General features: G+C 37.2%; 2 protein-coding genes across 3 annotated transcripts in view; both read left to right on the forward strand.

Annotated features, from left to right (window-relative positions):
- LOC133643541 (protein shisa-4-like) lies at positions 1-16,229 on the forward strand. The gene is made up of 5 exons (XM_062038173.1): positions 1-287; positions 1,148-1,325; positions 9,585-9,721; positions 9,797-9,988; positions 11,223-16,229. The coding sequence occupies exons 1-5, from the start codon at positions 191-193 to the stop codon at positions 11,261-11,263; spliced, it is 645 nt and encodes a 214-aa protein (XP_061894157.1). The 5' UTR covers positions 1-190; the 3' UTR covers positions 11,264-16,229.
- LOC133643538 (leiomodin-1-like) overlaps positions 11,750-19,626 on the forward strand; it is a 25,710-nt gene continuing 17,833 nt past the window's right edge. For both annotated transcript variants that reach the window (XM_062038170.1, XM_062038171.1), the window contains exon 1: positions 11,750-11,860. The gene's annotated coding sequence lies outside the window, so the exon portion shown is untranslated. The remainder of the gene's footprint in view (positions 11,861-19,626) is intronic.

The raw sequence follows: 19,626 nt of genomic DNA on the forward strand, positions 1-19,626 counted from the left end.
GTCACGTCACATGACGTCACAGGCTGGTAAAGAGAAAATAAACCAGCCAGTGCCCGTTAGCCGACCGTCTCCACCTCGTCCATGACCTGGATCATGTGTGACGACGACCACCGTTAAAGTCGCGAGTATTCCCGTGGGAATTCAACATTTGCATCGCTTTTGTTGTCGTTTTAGCATCGGCGCAGCGGGAATGGCGTTGTACGCGGGCACCACCACCACCGCCACTATGGCTACTTCTGTAGCGGCTGTTGTGGCCATGCTAGCCGTCGTCCTGTGCTCTTCTCCAGGTAACATTTTTGCTTTTAATCCAGTTAAAATGGTTATATTGTGTGTGGGGGGGTTTTAGGCCTCGTGTTTTTTTGTTTTAAAAAAAAATACTGCTCTTAAGTTATCATTGTGTCTTGCCTGAAGTGTTTTAAATACTGATACACGTTAATGCAAGGTAATAATACAATAATTCCGTCGTGTAGTTAGCTAGCTAATTAAAGACGATAGTTATTTAAGCTAAGTCAGGGGTGTCAAAGTCATTTTAGATCGGGGGGCCACATGGAGAAAAATTAGGGCTGTGAATCTTTGGGTGTCCCACGATTCGATTTAATATCGATTCTTGGGGTCACGATTCGATTCAAAAACGATTTTTTTTTCCCGATTCCAAACGATTCTCTATTCATTCAATACATAGGATTTCAGCAGGATCTACCCCAGGCTGCTGACATGCAAGCAGAGTAGTAGATTTTTGTGAAAAGCTTTTATAATTGTAAAGGACAATGTTTTATCAACTGATTGCAATAATGTAAATTTGTTTTAACTATTAAATGAACCAAAAATATGACTTTATTTTATCTTTGTGAAAATATTGGACACAGTGTGTTGTCAAGCTTATGAGATGCGATGCGAGTGTAAGCCACTGTGACACTATTGTTCTCAATCACACGCTAAAACAGCACAATAATAATAAACATATCACGTTTTTTTTTTTTTGCTTAGTTGTTTTTTTTTTTTGTTGTTTTTTTTTTTTGTTTGTTTTGTTTTTTGTTTGCTCCATGCTTTTTTAACCTGTAAAGCACTTTGGTGCAATCTAAAAAGTTGTTGAAAATGTGCTATATAAATAAAGTTGACTTGACTTGACATTTATGTCCAATTGTAGTGAGCGCCAACGAGGACTGCCTGTGGTACGTGGACAAGAACGGCACGTGGCACAATGGCTTCGACTGCCCGCTCGTCACTTTCTGTTGTGGAAACTGCCAGCGGCGTTACTGCTGCCTGGACGCCTTCAAGATGATCACTGAACGCGAGCAGAAGCGCTGCATGCTCTTCCAGTTCAGGTTGGTGCAAGAGCACGAGTGCATATTGGGCTTGGGCTTCTCTGTGCGCCTGCATGAATGGGTGTAACACAGGCGTGGACTTCGTGGAATATTTTGAGTCTTTACATTTCTATTATGAAAAATGGCCGTCAGGAGGAACAGTCACGATATTTATATGACGTGTCTACATTGCGCATGTGCTCATACACACGCGAGCATACCACATTGTGTTGTCTTTATGGATTACTTTGAGTTTTAAAGTACCAGTAGAGTGGAAAAACCAGTTGGCTTTATTTTTTTGGCTCAATTTTTGTTTCATCTGACCTCACATGGACAAAGATAAGACCTTCTGGAGGAAAGTTCTGTGGTCAGATGAAACAAAAATGGAGCTGTTTGGCCACAATACCCAGCAATATGTTTGGAGGAGAAAAGGTGAGGCCTTTAATCCCAGGAACACCATGCCTACCGTCAAGCATGGTGGTGGTAGTATTATGCTCTGGGCCTGTTTTGCTGCCAATGGAACTGGTGCTTTAAATGGGACAATGATAAAGGAGGATTACCTCCAAATTCTTCAGGACAACCTAAAACCATCAGAGGTTGGGTCTTGGGCTCAGTTGGGTGTTCCAACAGGACAATGACCGCAAACACACGTCAAAAGTGATAAAGGAATGGCTAAATCAGGCTAGAATTAAGGTTTTAGAATGGCCTTCCCAAAGTCCTGGCTTAAACGTGTGGACAATGCTGAAGAAACAAGTCCATGTCAGAAAACCAACAAATTTAGCTAAACTGCACCAATTTTGTCAAGAGGAGTGGTCCAAAATTCAAGCAGAAGCTTGTGGTTGGCTACCAAAAGTGCCTTATTGCAGTGAAACTTGCCAAAGGACATGTAAGCAAATATTAACATTGCTGTATGTATACTTTTGACCCAGCAGATTTGGTCACATTTTCAGTAGAACCATAATAAATTCATAAAAGAACCAAACTTCATGAATGTTTTCTGTGATCAACAAGTGTGTGCTCTAATCACTCTATCACAAAAAAATAAGAGTTGTAGAAAGTATTGGAAACTCAAGACAGCCTTGACATTATGTTCTTTACAAGTGTATGTCAACTTTTGATCGCGACTGTAAGTGCCTTATAACAAAGGAGCTGATTGGCTCTCTCGCTGAGGTGGCTCACTGCAGTCAGCCAAATTTTAGAACTGTTTGCATGACTTTATTTACAATAAATACATTGATTATAGATTATTGACACTTACTAGGTACTATCGATTTTTACAATTGTCCATGTCCGAAATTGCGATGCATCTAATAATCTATTATTTCCCCCACCTAATTTAAAACTGGTTACAAAAGCTTCTGATTTGGCTGCTGACACATGCGGTAACATATTGTTTCATTTCAGGTTGTATTAGTTTCTCATAACTATTATGAATCTACTTGCTAATTTACTGGTAATATCTGGTTCTAACTACACTTCTGTTAAAATGTAATAAAGACCTCTTCATCTGTTTGGGTGCTACAAATTTGAGTATCGACCCAATACCAAGCAGTTAGAGGGGCAGCGTTGGTCATACCAATGCTGATACTGATACTTCACATTTTTAAAGATTATTGAATGATTACATTTTTGATCACAATTGTAATCAGACAAAAACAGAGGATTGGGGTGTATATCAATTAAATATTTAATTTATTTCCTACTATCTACTGCAGTCTTTCCCATAAACTGCCAAGATACCTGTGGCGGTGGTCACCATATCATCGAGTAATTTGCATAATTTACTACTATATGATTTTCTCTAAAAAGGCTCAAAAAATGTATACTTACTAATTAATAATAACAGTTTTGTTTTAAATGTCCATCCATTCATCCATTTTACAATATAATTACAACACTTTATGTACATATTTATATACAGATTTATACAATAAGTTATTCACTGAAATATATTTATTAATTGTGGTTCTTACAATAAATATATCTTATAAAATATAAAAGCTAAAATGTCTCTTAAAGCTCTGCCCCTTTAATTAGTGCATACTAAATAATTTAACTTTAGCCTACTACTACAACCATATTATTTACCAGCAACATAAAGTGAAACAGAGGCAGAGGTGTCCTGCCACAGTCAGTAACAAATAAACAGAAAACAGTAGTGGTCAAATACAAATAAGGCAACAAGAGAAGTATCCTACACTTCTCTTTTGTAAAGTAAATCTGAACAGCCGATATGGGCATCTACATCAACTATATGATTTGCCTGAGAAGCTGGACAGGACAAAAAAACAAAACTTTTTTTTTTTTTTTTTTTTAATTTTTTTTTTTATTTGTGGCGGGCCGCCACAAATAAATTAATGTGTGGGAAACACTGACATTAATTACAAGACAATAAGTTGCACAATAAGTCCCAGTAGTTATAGTAGAAGTATCAGTACAAGTAAAAGTACAGTAGTCACATACAGCAGTGGTCCCCAACCACCGGACCGATTGGTACCGGGCCGCACAAGAATTCAAAAAAACAAAAAAAAAACTTTTATTTTTATTTTTTTTAATGAAATTAACATAAAAAACACAATATATACATCCTATATCAATATAGATCAATACAGTCTGCAGGGATACAGTCCGTAAGCACACATGATTGTATTTATTTATGTAAAAAAAATATATATATATATTATATATATTTTTTTTTAATACAACCCCTCCCCCCCACCGGTCCGTGGGACAAATTTTCAAGCGTTGACCGGTCTGCAGCTTCAAAAAGGTTGGGGACCACTGACATACAGTACCAGTGCAATATCAAATAGTATAACAGTATACACAGTATAGGAAGTAATAAATATTAAGGTGTCTACAGTTCTTTTGGCAGTTGAGTAGTGACAGTAGTATGAACAGAGGTAATGGAACAGTATGACTTCTTTATACTCTTGTTTTTACATTATTTACAGTCATTGAATGAAGAGTATTGTAGTCCGGTAATTACAGTGGTAAGTAAAGTGATTCTTGTGCGTGCGGTTTTGTGCAATGGTGATAAGTGTTAATCAGCAGTGCAGTTGAGCAGTCTGATGGCTTGGGGATAGAAGCTCCTCCTGAGTCTCTCCTTGTTGGCCTCCAGTAGCGCTTGCCTGACTGCAGCAGTGAGAAGAGGCAGTTGCTTGGGTGGCTAGAGTCCCTCACTATCCTCTTGGCCTTGGATCTACACCGCCTGGTGTAGATGTTGCAGATGGTTGGGAGCACACCTCCGATGGTGCGCTCGGCTGATCTGGCCACTCTCTGCAGTCTGTTGCGGTCGTGTGCGGTGCTATTCCCAAACCAGGAGGTGATGTTTCCAGTCATGACACTCTCTGTTGTGCATGAGTAGAAGTTTCTGAGGATCTTGTGGTTTAGTTTGAACTTCCTGAGTCTCCTGAGGAAGTAGAGACGCTGTTGTGCCTTTTCCACCACGTTGTCTATGTGTGTGGTCCAGGACAGGTCTTCTGATATTGTCACTCCGAGGTATTTGAAGTTGGTCACTCTCTCGACCGGCGTCCCGTCTATGCTGAGTGGACTGTAGTTCCTTGCCCCCCGTCTCCTAAAATCCACTATGATCTCCTTGGTCTTGCTGACGTTCAGGGCGAGGTGGTTCTCCTGACACCATAGTGCCAGGTTCTTCACTTCACTCAGGTAGGCCGTCTCATCGTTACCGGAGATCAGGCCCGCCACAGCTGTGTCGTCAGCAAATTTCACAATGGAGTTGATGGTGTTTTTAGCCACACAGTCGTGTGTGTGTAGAGTGAATAGAGGAGGGGGCTCAGAACGCAGCCCTGGGGGGCACCGGTGTTGAGGATGATGGTTGATGAGGTGCAGTTCCCTGCTCTCACCACTTGTGGTCTTCCTGTCAGGAAATCCAGGACTCACTGACAGAGGGTTGAGTTCAAGCCCAGGTCCTTGAGCTTGATGACGTGTTTGGATGGGACTATGGTGTTGAATGCTGGACTGTAGTCTATGAACAGCATTCTCACATAGTTCCCCTGCCTTTTGTCCAGGTGTGTCGTGGCGGTATGCAATACGTGTGCGATTGCATCGTCGGTTGACCTGTTTGGGCGGTATGCAAATTGCAGGGGGTCTATAGTGGAGGGGAGGGAGGAGCATATGTGGTCTTTGATTAGCTTCTCAAAGCACTTCATGGCTATGGGGGTGAGGGCTACGGGGTGGTAGTCGTTGAGGCAGGCAGGGGCAGATTTCTTTGGAATATTGATATTATACTTGTTATCGAGACTGTCCATATTTGTATTGATCCGCCTACCTTAGCAGTGTTTCCCACACATTCATTTATTTGTGGCGGACCGCCACGAAAGAATTACGTCCGCCACAAATTAAAAATAAAACATTTTTTAAATTTATTTTTATTATTTTTTTTTAATTTTTTTTTTTGTCTTTTCCAGCTTCTCAGGCAAATCATATAGTTGATGTAGATGCCCATATAGGCTGTTCAGATTTACTTTACAAAAGAGAAGTGTAGGATACTTCTCTTGTTGCCTAATTTGTATTTGACCACTACTGTTTTCTGTTTATTTGTTACTGACTGTGGCAGGACACTTCTGCCTCTGTTTCACTTTATGTTGCTGGTAAATAATATGGTTGTAGTAGTAGGCTAAAGTTAAATGATTTAGTATGCACTAATTAAAGGGGCAGAGCTTTAAGAGACATTTTAGCTTTCATATTTTATAAGATATATTTTTTGTAAGAACCACAATTAATAAATATATTTCAGTGAATAACTTATTGTTCAAATCTGTATATACATATGTACATAAAGTGTTGTAATTATATTGTAAAATGGATGGATGGATGGATGGATGGACGTTTAAAACAAAACTGTTATTATTAATTAGTAAGTATACATTTTTTTAGCCTTTTTAGAGAAAATCATATTGTAGTAAATTATGCAAATTACTCTATGATGTCATGGTGACCACGCCCATAGAATTTTTTTTAGAACTGTCTGCATAACTTTATGTACAGTAAATAAATCGATTATCGATTATTGGCGTTTACTAATCGATTTTATAATGGTCCTTGTCCGAATTGCGATGCATCTAAAAATCAAATATTTCCCCCCCACCTGTAGTGCAGCATCTTAAACCAGTCCTTGTCCTTCAGTGATAATTTGAATTCAACAATTTCCCTTGTGGATCATTAGTTTGTCTAAGTCTATGTCTAATAATAATTGTAAGAAGCATAGTTTATATGCCGCCATGGAGGCGAGTATTGTGGAGGAATATTATCCGCTGGCAAGAATGCTACAGTGTGTTGAGAACGTGTTCGTTTGCTTGTCTCTGTCAAATTAGATGGACACAGCTTAAAATGTGTTAACATGCGTTATTACCATATAACGACCGTATCAAAAGCTTTATCGTCGGCCAAATATATATAATTTATATCATATATGATTGTGAACGACAGGCAAAATTCACCATATAACGACCGTATCAAAAGCTTTATCGTCGGCCAAATGTATATAATTTATACCACATATATGATTGTGAACGATAGGCAAAATTCACCATATAACGACCGTATCAAAAGCTTTATCGTCGGCCAAATGTATATAATTTATATCGTATATATATAATTGTGAACGATAGGCAAAATTCACCATATAACGACCGTATCAAAAGCTTTATCGTCGGCCAAATGTATATAATTTATACCACATATATGATTGTGAACGATAGGCAAAATTCACCATATAACGACCGTATCAAAAGCTTTATCGTCGGCCAAATGTATATAATTTATATCGTATATATGATTGTGAACGATAGGCAAAATTCACCATATAACGACCGTATCAAAAGCTTTATCGTCAGCCAAATGTATATAATTTATATCGTGTATACACTACCGTTCAAAAGTTTGGGGTCACCCAAACAATTTTGTGGAATAGCCTTCATTTCTAAGAACAAGAATAGACTGTCGAGTTTCAGATGAAGGTTCTCTTTTTCTGGCCATTTTGAGCGTTTAATTGACCTCACAAATGTGATGCTCCAGAAACTCAATCTGCTCAAAGGAAGGTCAGTTTTGTAGCTTCTCTAACGAGCTAAACTGTTTTCAGATGTGTGAATATGATTGCACAAGGGTTTTCTAATCATCAATTAGCCTTCTGAGCCAATGAGCAAACACATTGTACCATTAGAACACTAGAGTGATAGTTGCTGGAAATGGGCCTCTATACACCTATGTATATGTATTGCACCAAAAACCAGACATTTGCGGCTAGAATAGTCATTTACCACATTAGTAATGTATAGAGTGTATTTCTTTAAAGTTAAGACTAGTTTAAAGTTATATTCATTGAAAAGTACAGTGCTTTTCCTTCAAAAATATGGACATTTCAATGTGACCCCAAACTTTTGAACGGTAGTGTATGATTGTGAACGATAGGCAAAATTCACCATATAACGACCGTATCAAAAGCTTTATCGTCGGCCAAATGTATATCATTTATATCGTATATATGATTGTGAACGATAGGCAAAATTCACCATATAACGACCGTATCAAAATCTCTATTGTCAGGCAAATGTATATAATTTATATTGTATATTGCGCAACCTTAGGCTGAACTAACTTTTAGATTTTGGCACATCCTGACTGAAGCAAAGCTTGTCTGCATGCTGTCTATCCAATGTGAGGATTTGCTGGCTTTTTCATCAATATTATATAATTGTCAATTTAATCTCTTTGGGATTTGCACTGCTGGAATGAAACAAGCAGTCACTCTGAGCCGGAGAGACTCACTTCACCATCTCATTTTTGCAAAGGAAATGAAAATCAACAACAGTAAATAGTTCTTCTTCTGTGTATCTTTCAGTGTGCTTCCGTGGTTACAGTACAGTGGATTTATGTGTTGACATGTCCTGTGAGGAACATTGTGATATTAGAAGGTAAAGGTGGGGTTTGCAACTTCTTCACAGGAACATTCGTCAAAGCAAAAACTATAACACCACCACCGGCTAGTTTATGTTACCATTAATGGTTTAACAGAACACATTTGTTTGACAATCGTCTGTATTCTTTACTATTACAAAGTTTATGTAATAAAAATGTTTACCAGCTGAATAAAATGATGGTGTGTACGGCGGTTACTCACCCGGTCTTGTCAACACATACGCAGAGGGAGCGTCTGCACACATACAAAAGCAGTCCAAGAGAAGCAACAAACAATTTGCAGTCATGTTATTTTTATGATAGAATAATAGAATAAACATTCAATGACAGCTTACTCTAGACTTAGATTTAGACTTAGACAAACTTTAATGATCCACAAGGGAAATTGTTCCACACAGTAGCTCAGTTACAATGATGGAAAGTGTAAGGATGGAAAAGGACAATGCAGGTATAAATAGACTAAATATAGCGATATAAAATATAACATGTATACGTAATATTTACATATTTTTGATACTTTTTTATAAATGAAGGGGACCACAAAAAATTGCATTATTGGCTTTATTTTTACAAAAAATCTTACAGTACATGAAACATATGTTTCTTATTGCAAGGATGTCCTTAAATAAAATAACATACAAGACAACTGGTCTTTTCGTAGTAAGTAAGCAAACAAAGGCTCCTAATTTAGCTGCTGACATATGCAGTAACATATTGTCATTTTCCATTGTTATTTTGTCAAAATTATTAAGGACATGCGGTAGAAAATGAATTATTAATTCACTTGTTCATTTACTGTTTATCTGCTTACTTTCTCTTTTAACATGTTCTATCTACACTTCTGTTAAAATGTAATAATCACTTATTGTTCTGTTGTTTGGATGCTCTACATTAGTTTTGGATGATACCACACATTTGGGTATCAATCCGATACCAAGTCGTTACAGGATCATACATTGGTCATATTCAAAGTCCTCATTTGTCCAGGGACATATTTCCTGAGTTTATAAACCTAATATAAACTTAAAAAAAACTAAAGATTTCGTGATGCTAAATGTTTTAGAGGCGGTATAGTACCGAATATGATTCATTAGTATCGCGGTACTATACTAACACCGGTATACAGTACAGCCCTAGTAGCCATATTGGTTTGCTGGCCCACTACTTCATTTACTTCCGTTCAAAAGTCACGTGACGGAATACAACCTATGGCAGTGATGCGGAAACATGGCAACACAAGTCATCCGTCATCATAGACCAAATGCAGCTTATTATGTCCAGCGTGAGATCACGTCAAGCTAAGGACTTGCTTGTTTTGTACTAGTAATTGTCTCTTTGCAGCCCGACTACGTTAGCTGGCATTGCCTCGTCCATCCTGCTCTTCGTGGCCATCATTGCCACCATGGTGTGCTGCTTCATGTGCTCCTGCTGTTACCTCTACCAGAGACGGCTGCAGAGGGGAAGGACTCCTTATGACCGTAAGACCTTTTTAGTTATCCTCAACCTCATGAAAGCTCTCAATGTCCTTCACGATTCAATCTAAACCTCCACAGCCCAGCAGATCCCAATGGCTAGCTACCCTGTGGAGCCAATGTATGACGCTTATGGAAAACCACTGGGACCATCTGACTATGCACATGCAGGCTATCCTATGGCACCCCAGTACCCAGGCATGGCTTCCCAGTACCCCATGATGCAGCCTGGACCCTATCCACCTCCTTCTATGGATCCTGCATACAACCAGCGTAATGATACTGTATTTATTCATAGTCATTCGCTGCAGAGAGTACCAGGCATCTTTATTCTTTTATATTGGTACTAATTTAAAGAAAGTCGTAATCTATACGAAAATCAAGTCATAAATATTAAAAAAAATATTTTATTAAGGACAATGTTAAAGTTTTACTGCAATAAAGTCTTAAATTTGACACATTTTTGACAAATAATACAATGGTTTTCTGAATCATTTGTACAATGATACATTTGTAATATCATTTAAAAAAAAATCTGGACATTAAAAAAAAATGTCCCCAGTCTACATTAGAAATTTTAACGGAAAAAGATCGAAATCAGGAGTGAAGTTGAAACATTACGTGAAAGTTTAAAACGGTTTTATGAATACATTTGTAATAAAATAGATGAAATGTTCCTTTTTTTTTGCTAGAACATATTTGGAAATGTACTAAATAAGATGGAAATCAAGAGTAAAGTTGGAACATTACGTAAAAAAAAATCATAATTTATGAGACTAAAATAGGAATTACGTTATGTGACTAGAAAATGTAGTTGGGTGTTGTTGTTTTTTTTTAAAAACAATTTTTTCAATATACACTACCGTTCAAAAGTTTGGGGTCACATTGAAATGTCCTTATTTTTGAAAGAAAAGCACTGTACTTTTCAATGAAGATAACTTTATACTAGTCTTAACTTTAAAGAAATACACTCTATACATTGTAATGTGGTAAATGACTATTCTAGCTGCAAATGTCTGGTTTTTGGTGCAATATCTACATAGGTGTATAGAGGCCCATTTCCAGCAACTATCACTCCAGTGTTCTAATGGTGCAATGTGTTTGCTCATTGGCTCAGAAGGCTAATTGATGATTAGAAAACCCTTGTGCAATCATGTTCACACATCTGAAAACAGTTTAGCTCGTTACAGAAGCTACAAAACTGACCTTCCTCTGAGCAGATTGAGTTTCTGGAGCATCACATTTGTGGGGTCAATTAAACGCTCAAAATGGCCAGAAAAAGAGAACTTTCATCTGAAACTCGACAGTCTATTCTTGTTCTTAGAAATGAAGGCTATTCCACAAAATTGTTTGGGAAACTTTTGAACGGTAATGTACATTATAAATTGGAAACATTGCAAATGGAAGACTGGCACTCTCTGCAGTTGAATGAATAAACACCATAGCCCCAATATGAGGAAATACTTCATGGCGATGACCTGACATTCTATTTTCTATTGTTTTTCAGCCCCTCCTCCGTACTCCCCGCCCCAGTATCCTGGTCACTGATTGGCTCATCTGAACTCACACACTTACGTTCATATATACAAAGTGGTAACAGCAGAGACAAAGGACTGTTTTTAAAAACGCACCTCATCAAATAATGCTTCAGAGTGTTTAACCAGCAAACAAAAGAAAAAATAATAATATTTAGCAGGTTATTTATTTTTTGTTACTGTCTTAACAACATTGAACTTTTCCATGTATGTCCTTCATTCGCCAAGCGAAATAATCTTTGGGCAGGTTTTGCACAAGATGCGGTACCACTCCCAAACTGTAGGGGGAGACTGAAAAGAATGCGAATAGAAGGAAGACTTCACACTGCATGATCAAGGTTTTCATGTCAGCCCAAAAAAAAAAGGGAAGTCTTGCCTCTGAGCGTCACATGTTCCAAATACTTGGCAGGCTAAATATTTGGAAGTACTACTGAGAACAGGGTATGTGTATTTTCACATGCCGTCTTATCGTGTATTATTTATCATTTCACAGGAAATGTCTGTTTTGAGAAAGTGCTGACTCAGGGTGAACCTTCCTGGTGGATGACGATGTAACAATAGGGAAAATTATGTGATTGCAGTGCAGATTCCGCAAGTCTACAAAAATAAGGTAAAACACACGAAAACAAGAGAGAAAAACATAAAAAAACAAAAGGAATTAAAAGAGCACAAAGCTGATGCAACCAGCTGCCACTTCAGTGGCGCCATTTCTACAGCTACAAAAGTAACCAAAGCATGAGCAGTCAATATAATCAATAATCAGTGATGGGCAAGCTACCTGTATAATGTAGTAAGCTAAGCTACAAGTTACTCTCGATTAAATGTAGCTAAGCTACCCCCAGAGAATTATAACAAGCTGCACTGCAAAAGTAGCTTTCTACATCAAAGCTACATTTAACTGCATTTCTATCTATGAGCCCACATGTATAATATCAATGTTAATGTAACTGAGAGTGTACAAATGGACCCAGTAAGGGTCCTTTACTAATAACTATCTGTCATTTCGCTGGGGACACCCTACAACTACCTCTAGGGGTCCCCGCAACCCAATCCATGTATTTATTTTAGTTTGCCTTTTCTTTGGCCCACCCCTGTAATGTTATCATTTTCTTTACCAAACAGCATCTGTTTATATCTTGATAAAAGTTGTTAATTGTTTTGTGCAGTAGAACTTTTCATGAACTCAACTCACTTTAATGTGTATTCCTAAATTTATGTTCCACGTCTTCGACGAAGAGAGCAATTACGATTTTGGTTTGCAGAGAAAACAACTAAAAACTAAGGTTCTGAGCATTGTTTTCTCTAAACGCATACATTTGTCTAAATATGGCTGAGGAAACGCATCATTGTGGGTTTCCTGAACATCATCTTCATCACTAAAGGAAAAATCTAATCTGCATGAGAAAATTCTTCTCACATTTTCTAGTACCGTATTTTTCGGAGTATAAATTGCTCCGGAGTATAAGTCGCACAGGCCGAAAATGCATAATATAGAAGGGAAAAAAACATATATATGTCGCACTGGAGTATAAGACGCATTTTTGGGGAAATGTATTTGATAAAACCCAACACCAATAATAGACATTTGAAAGGCAATTTAAAATTAATAAAGAATAGTGAACAACAGGCTTAATAAGTGTACGTTATATGAGGCATAAATAACCAACAGAGAATGTGCCTGGTATGCTAACGTAACATATTATGGTCAGAGTCATTCAAATAACTATAACATATAGATGGATAGATAGATAGTACTTTATTGATTCCTTCAGGAGAGTTCCCTCAGGAAAATTAAAATCAACATAGAACATGCTATACGTTTACCAAACAATCTGTCACTCCTAATCTCTAAATCCGATGAAATCTTATACGTCTAGTCTCTTACGTGAATGAGCTAAATAATATTATTTGATATTTTACGGTAATGTGTTAATTTCACACATTAGTCCCTCCTGAGTATAAGTCGCACCCCCGGCCAAACTATGAAAAAAAACTGCGACTTAGAGTCTGAAAAATACGGTATGTTACTTTTTTTTGTGAGTGGTCAGCTTGAAGCGTCCTTCTGTCTCCGACTCCCTCGTCGTTATGTGACATGAGTGCGCGTCTGTTATGATTTTGCTTCCTAGTGTCAATGACCCGCCTTATCTTGCCTCTGATTGGCCAGTTTGTAATGTTTCGCCCTAACCTTAGCCAATTGTGACTCATCATACAAACACCAACCAATCATGGATTTTCCCCGTATTTATGGATGTTCTCATTCATCAAGGTCATTGTATTTTCTCCTATTTTTGGGGGGCTGTGGATTCGCAGTCCATTTTCTCTCTGTAGCTTTGATGTAAGCTACCTCGCAACATGGCTCTAAAAGTAGCTAAGCTACAGGAAAAGCTACTTGTTAAAAAAGTAGCTAGGCTACCGCCAAGCTACTGGGAAATGTAGGTAAGCTACGTAGCTTAGCTACATGTAGCTTGTTACTGCCCATCACTGTCTATAATACATAATGCGCACATACGATTGCACCATGCATAGACAAACAACAAAATGCGAACGCTGCAAGAAAAGTTTTACAAAACTGGAAGAAAACATTTTTTGAAAAAGAAGTTGTGACTTTGTAGAAAAATGTTTTTTTTTTAAAAGAAATTTCTCTCCAACAAAGGTTGCACAATTAAAAGGAAAACTTTACCAGAAAAAAATATTTTTGTGAAGGAAGTCAACAGTCAATTTAAGTCTGCGTTTGTGTATATAATATATCGCGTAAAAGTGGAGCTTTGCAAAAAATATTACGAGAATGTCGTCCTAAAGAAGAAAAAAATCTCCATTGTGCAATTAAATTATACATTTTTGAGAGCAAATTCAATATTACTGAGCTGTAATATTCTTGCTTTGGTTTCCCAATATTGCATAGAAATAAGTGCATTTTACAAAAAGAAGTACACAAGAATCAAGTCGTGTTATTTTTATTATTATTGCACTAAATTTACTTATATCCGAATAAATGTTGTAACGCACCAATGCCAAACTTGGGGAAACATTTTTTGTGAAGAAAGTTGTGACTTTTTAGAGAAATTCAGATTTTTAAATTTTAAATTTTTTTTTTAAAAGAAATTTTACTCAATAAAAGACAAATCAATTTTGTGAAGAAATTCAAAAAAAAATGAAAAGGTAAAACATTACAAACAAAATCTATTTTGTGAAGAAATTTAACTGTCTATTAGGTAAAAATGTAAGTATGAAATATATTAAATAAAAGTAGAGCTTTGCAAAAATAATTTATCAAGAAAGTCCTCTTGAAGAAAGAAAAAATGTCCATTGTGCATAAATTAAAGATTTAATAAGAAGCGAGTAAATTCAATATTCCCACTTTGCTCTCACAGTATTGCATAAAACTAAATACATTTGACACAAAAAAGGTAATTTAACAAAAGCTAGGGTGAGGACAGTTGAGGGTGATTTTAAAATTAAAATGTGTTTATTAATATTCATTCACACAGTTGATGCTGCTCACATAAAAACACTCCATGACTTTTGTAGTATTCTCTCAAGTATTTGCATTATGTTCATTCTGTTGTTAAAAGTATAATATTTATAGCTGGCAGCTAGTCACTGCTTTTTATTGTTTGAAAACAAAGTAGAAGTACATTTGATTCCACTTATGTGAACGTTATTGTTGAATATTTATAATTTCTTGTGGAACATATCATGTTGGAAGTGTTGCTGCTTGATTTAATTCAATGTACATCCCGCTGTACCGTACCATCAAAGCAAATATTTACTAGTGGAATATTTACTTTACGAGCCTCTTCTTCATCTGTTTAGTGGTGTTGGGATGATTGACATGAAGCTACGGCTTAGCTTAGCACATTGACTGGACTTATTCTTAGCCTTTCTGGGTTTAATTCTTACGTGAAAGTTGACAACTAATGACGACATTTGTGTGCGCAGTTACTGAGCCATTGCAAATTTGAAACACTGAACTTTAAAATGCTTTCTCATTACTTTGTCGCACATTGTGTGTGTGTTGGGAAAGCGATAAAATGGCTTTTTTTGGTGGTGAGTCCGGTGCACAGAAGAAGGTAAGACATTGTAATATAGCATGAGTGAAGAGTTATTTCTAATAACATAAAAATTTAACTTTGGAATGTAATAAATGTGTCAGTGTCTTCTGTTATGATGGCGATCATTGCTCTAAAGCAGGGGTCTCTAACTCATTTTAGCTCAGGGGCCGCATTGGAGGGAAATCTGTGCACACCCGGGCCGGACTATTAAAATCATGGCATTAAAACTGAAAAATAAAGACAACTTCAGATTGTTTTCTTTGTCTTACTTTGGCCAAAAATAGAACAAACACATTCTAAAAATATTACAATAAAAATATAGGAAAAAAATACCGGCAGCGGTAAAGTTTAGATCCATGAAGGAAAGAAGAAAGTGAATTAATTTTTATAACTGAATTAATTTAAATATGCATAAAAATGTGTTTTCTTTTGTATTATTTTTTTTAAATGAATTACCGTTTATGACAACCTTTTTCCAAAACACAATATAGAATGTGAGATATAACAGGATAATGCATACATTAATAATTTGTTTTTAAAACGCTTACAAAAAAGTGGGACCCCAAAAAATGACTGTGGGACCCCATTTTTATGACTTGATGGGATCCATGGGACCCCATTTTGAAAATGCCTTGCGCCAACACTGATGGAGTATTGGTGCGTGCAAAACGGTAGCAGGCGGCTGTGGCCTGCAAGCCGGTTCTAATACTAATCAATTATCATCATAGGGTCATAGATTATTCATTGGCGGGCCGGATCTGGCCCGCAGCCCTTGACTTTGACACCCCTGCTCTAAAGCAGTGGTTCTCAGCCTTTTTTCAGTGATGTACCCCCTGTGAAATTTTTTTAAATTCAAGTACCCCCTAATCAGAGCAAAGCATTTTTGGTTGAAAAAAATAGATAAAGAAGTAAAATACAGCACTATGTCATCAGTTTCTTATTTATTAAATTGTATAACAGTGCAAAATATTGCTCATTTGTAGTGGTCTTTCTTGAACTATTTGGAAAAAAAGATATAAAAATAACTAAGAACTTGTTGAAAAATAAACAAGTGATTCAATTATAAATAAAGATTTCTACACATAGAAGTAATCAACTTAAAGTGCCCTCTTTGGGGATTGTAATAGAGATCCACCTGGATTCATGAACTTAATTCTAAACATTTATTTTGTTGAAATATTATTCAATAAATATATTTATAAAGGATTTTTGAATTGTTGCTATTTTTAGAATATTTAAAAAAAAATCTCACATACCCCTTGGCATACCTTCAAGTACCCCCAGGGGTACGCGTACCCCCATTTGAGAACCACTGCTCTAAAGCATGGGTCTCTAACTGAATTTACCTGGGGTCCGCCTGTTAGGAATCTAGGTGAGGCCGGGCTGCGTGAAATATCCCCTTCACAATCTCGTTTTAACTACTTGGCTAAATGTGTTAACCAGTGGTGTACAAAAATGATATACATTCAAATTGTGATTCTCATCCCGATTCTACGGCGCCCCTAAATGGACATGGGGGGATTTTTTTATAATAATAATTTTTATTTTTTAGACATGAGAAACTTTTTATAAAGTTATAACAAACAAACAAAAAATTTAAATTTTATTATTTTTTTATTTTATTTTTTTAGACATGTATCTCGTGCCCACAAGAGTTTCTCGTATTTAAAAAAAATTTTTTTTATAACTTTATAAAAAGTTTCTTATGCGCATGAGAAACTTTCTCGTGCGCACGAGATACATGTCTAAAAAAAAAAAAAAATTCCCCCATGTCCCTTTAGGGGCTCCGTACGATTCTCATTAGATTAAACATTTTTAAAAATCCGTAAAAAATTTTTTTACCATTTTTAAAAATACATGCGGCCCGTTAAGCTTTTCAATCTGGCCCGCCAAATACATTTTTTTAGATCTTTAAGATGGAAACTATCTGCCATTATAATGTGCAGTGATGTTTTCAAATGACCGTAAGTCTTGAACTATACAAAGTATTTCAATGGTTGGAATCTGCGCTTTTGCATCATATACTAGTTACTATGGTCATCTAATTAGTTACTATGGTCATCTAATTAGTTACTAAGGTAATCAAAGTCACAGTACCTCAAACGAGGCACCAAGCAGTGTGGGTGGGGAGCGTTTCCACAGAGTGTTTCCAGAGCGGCCAGCCTGAAATGCGGGTGTCAGGGACAGACGCGGAAGGACATTTTTACAACAAAGTTCTAAAGCTTTGTGATATATCAGATGTATCAGATCGTAGGTGGGGTTTTTTTACCCTTCGCGTTTATATTTCACTGTTTGTTGCGTTTCGCTTGATTGTAAAATATGTCGATCGATATGTTGTCAATATTCAGTGTTTTATCGTTCATACTTAATATTGTAAATCCCACATTCTTTATTTTCATGTACATTATTCTGGTTGTCTCATTCAGTAAAAAAATGTTTTAAATTCCATTCCGGTCTGTCATAACGTTTTTAGCATTCAGACATTATTGAGAGGTTTTGTATTAGTGTTCCTAAAAAATAGATATACCGGCCCCCAGACACATTTCTTTCTTTAAATTGGGCCCCGGAGTCAAAATAATTACCCAGGCCTGGTGTAACCTGTTTTGAAATTTATTTTTTAAATATAACAAACAATACCCAAAGATTCACACCTCTGAGGTTTGTCTACTTTTACCAGCTGCTATGGTACAGTATATACAGTAAACTGTATATTTTGACACTGTTGAGTTCTCCAGGAGATAGTCAGAATCATTCCGCTTGCTTACAGGAAGTTGCTCTTTATGTAGTTTTTTTTTTGTAGTTAGTGTTTAAAATTGGATTTAAGAACACTTGAATATATTTAACTATTACAGGGTGCACAGGCTGCAATTACATGTTACTATTAAATAGAGGGCCTAAAATATGGCCCAGCGGGTCTCAAAATGGCCTTTGGGCCGCAGGTTTGAGACCCCTGCTTTATGCCTTTTGTACTTAATTATTATTGCAACATTTTTGTTGCCACCACATGTCCTGGGGATCGCTGAGTGTTGGGAATTTGGGTTCCACATTTGCTGACGTGCTTCCATACTCTGTGTTTTGTGGTGCAACACTCAATGCTCCTCTGTCTCCTATCATTTTAGATATTTTATGCAAAATCAACTTTTCTTACCTATTGGTACCTGGTGTTGTGTTTTTGGGATCTGCTCAAGTCCCGAAAATGTGAAATCATTGCTAAGATATTTATAAAATAATCTTGCCTTCTGGGGAAGTCGCTTCCTAGCGGCCCCACCGACAGACACTTCACAGGATCCAAGCTTGCAGGTTTTAACAAAGTTTTAATTCTTATATGTTTTATCAACTGTTTCCTTCTCCCAGAACGTGACTTTTCAGCCACGTCCGTACCTCTCTACCCCTCTGCTCCTGGCCGCTTACTGTTAAAGACAACAGATGATCAGATTAACACGTACCACCTGTGAAATCTAATCACCTGCCAGCTGTGTCTCGCCGTCAGCACATGCCACGCCCCCGTCGGATGGTGCTCTGTCTTCAGCACCATGCACAGAGGCGGTGACCTTTGCTCCTGCAGGCGCGCTGATCACACTCTCTCTCCACACCTTCCTCCATATTTCCGCCAAACGAGACGTTTGGAGTTTGCACAACTTTTGAGGTTTTTCCAACATGTGACGTCAGCGGATATCTCCATATATGGTAGAGATTTAGCCAAATTCCTTTGCGCGAGTCCGCCATTGCAGTCTGACCTCCTGTTGTGGGGCAGACTGGCCCGTACATGCACATGCATCCTCCGCTGTTGCCACTTCTAATACAAAGTCGCGTATAGTTCGAACTTAATCTGTCAGTAGACTCAATGTGGAAGCACTAAAAACGACAAGATAGCTGATGGGGAGAAGACGCAGTCAAAGTGGAGGCACATAAATAAGAGTGCCCACAAAACGGCACATACTGAAGTGACCGTCAGAAAGCGGTTTGTAAAACATAATCGATGCAACATTTTGACCAAAGAACCACCATTACATGTTATGTAGACCAATAGATAGTGTTTTAAATGTACAAAACCCAAAATTTAATAGCAGCAACACATTGCAAAAAAGTTGTTACATGGCCTTTCCTTTTAACAACACTCAGTAAACGTTTGGGAACTGAGGAGACCAATTTTTTAAGCTTTTCAGGTGGAATTCTTTCCCGTTCTTGCTTGATGTACAGCTTAAGTTGTTCAACAGTCCGGGGGTCTCCGTTGTGCTATTTTAGGCTTCATATTGTGCCACACATTTTCAATGGCAGACAGACAGGTCTGGACTACAGGCAGGCCAGTCTAGTACCCGCACTC

Source organism: Entelurus aequoreus, linkage group LG26 (assembly GCF_033978785.1).
Source record: "Entelurus aequoreus isolate RoL-2023_Sb linkage group LG26, RoL_Eaeq_v1.1, whole genome shotgun sequence".
NCBI classification, from domain to species: Eukaryota; Metazoa; Chordata; class Actinopteri; order Syngnathiformes; family Syngnathidae; genus Entelurus; species Entelurus aequoreus.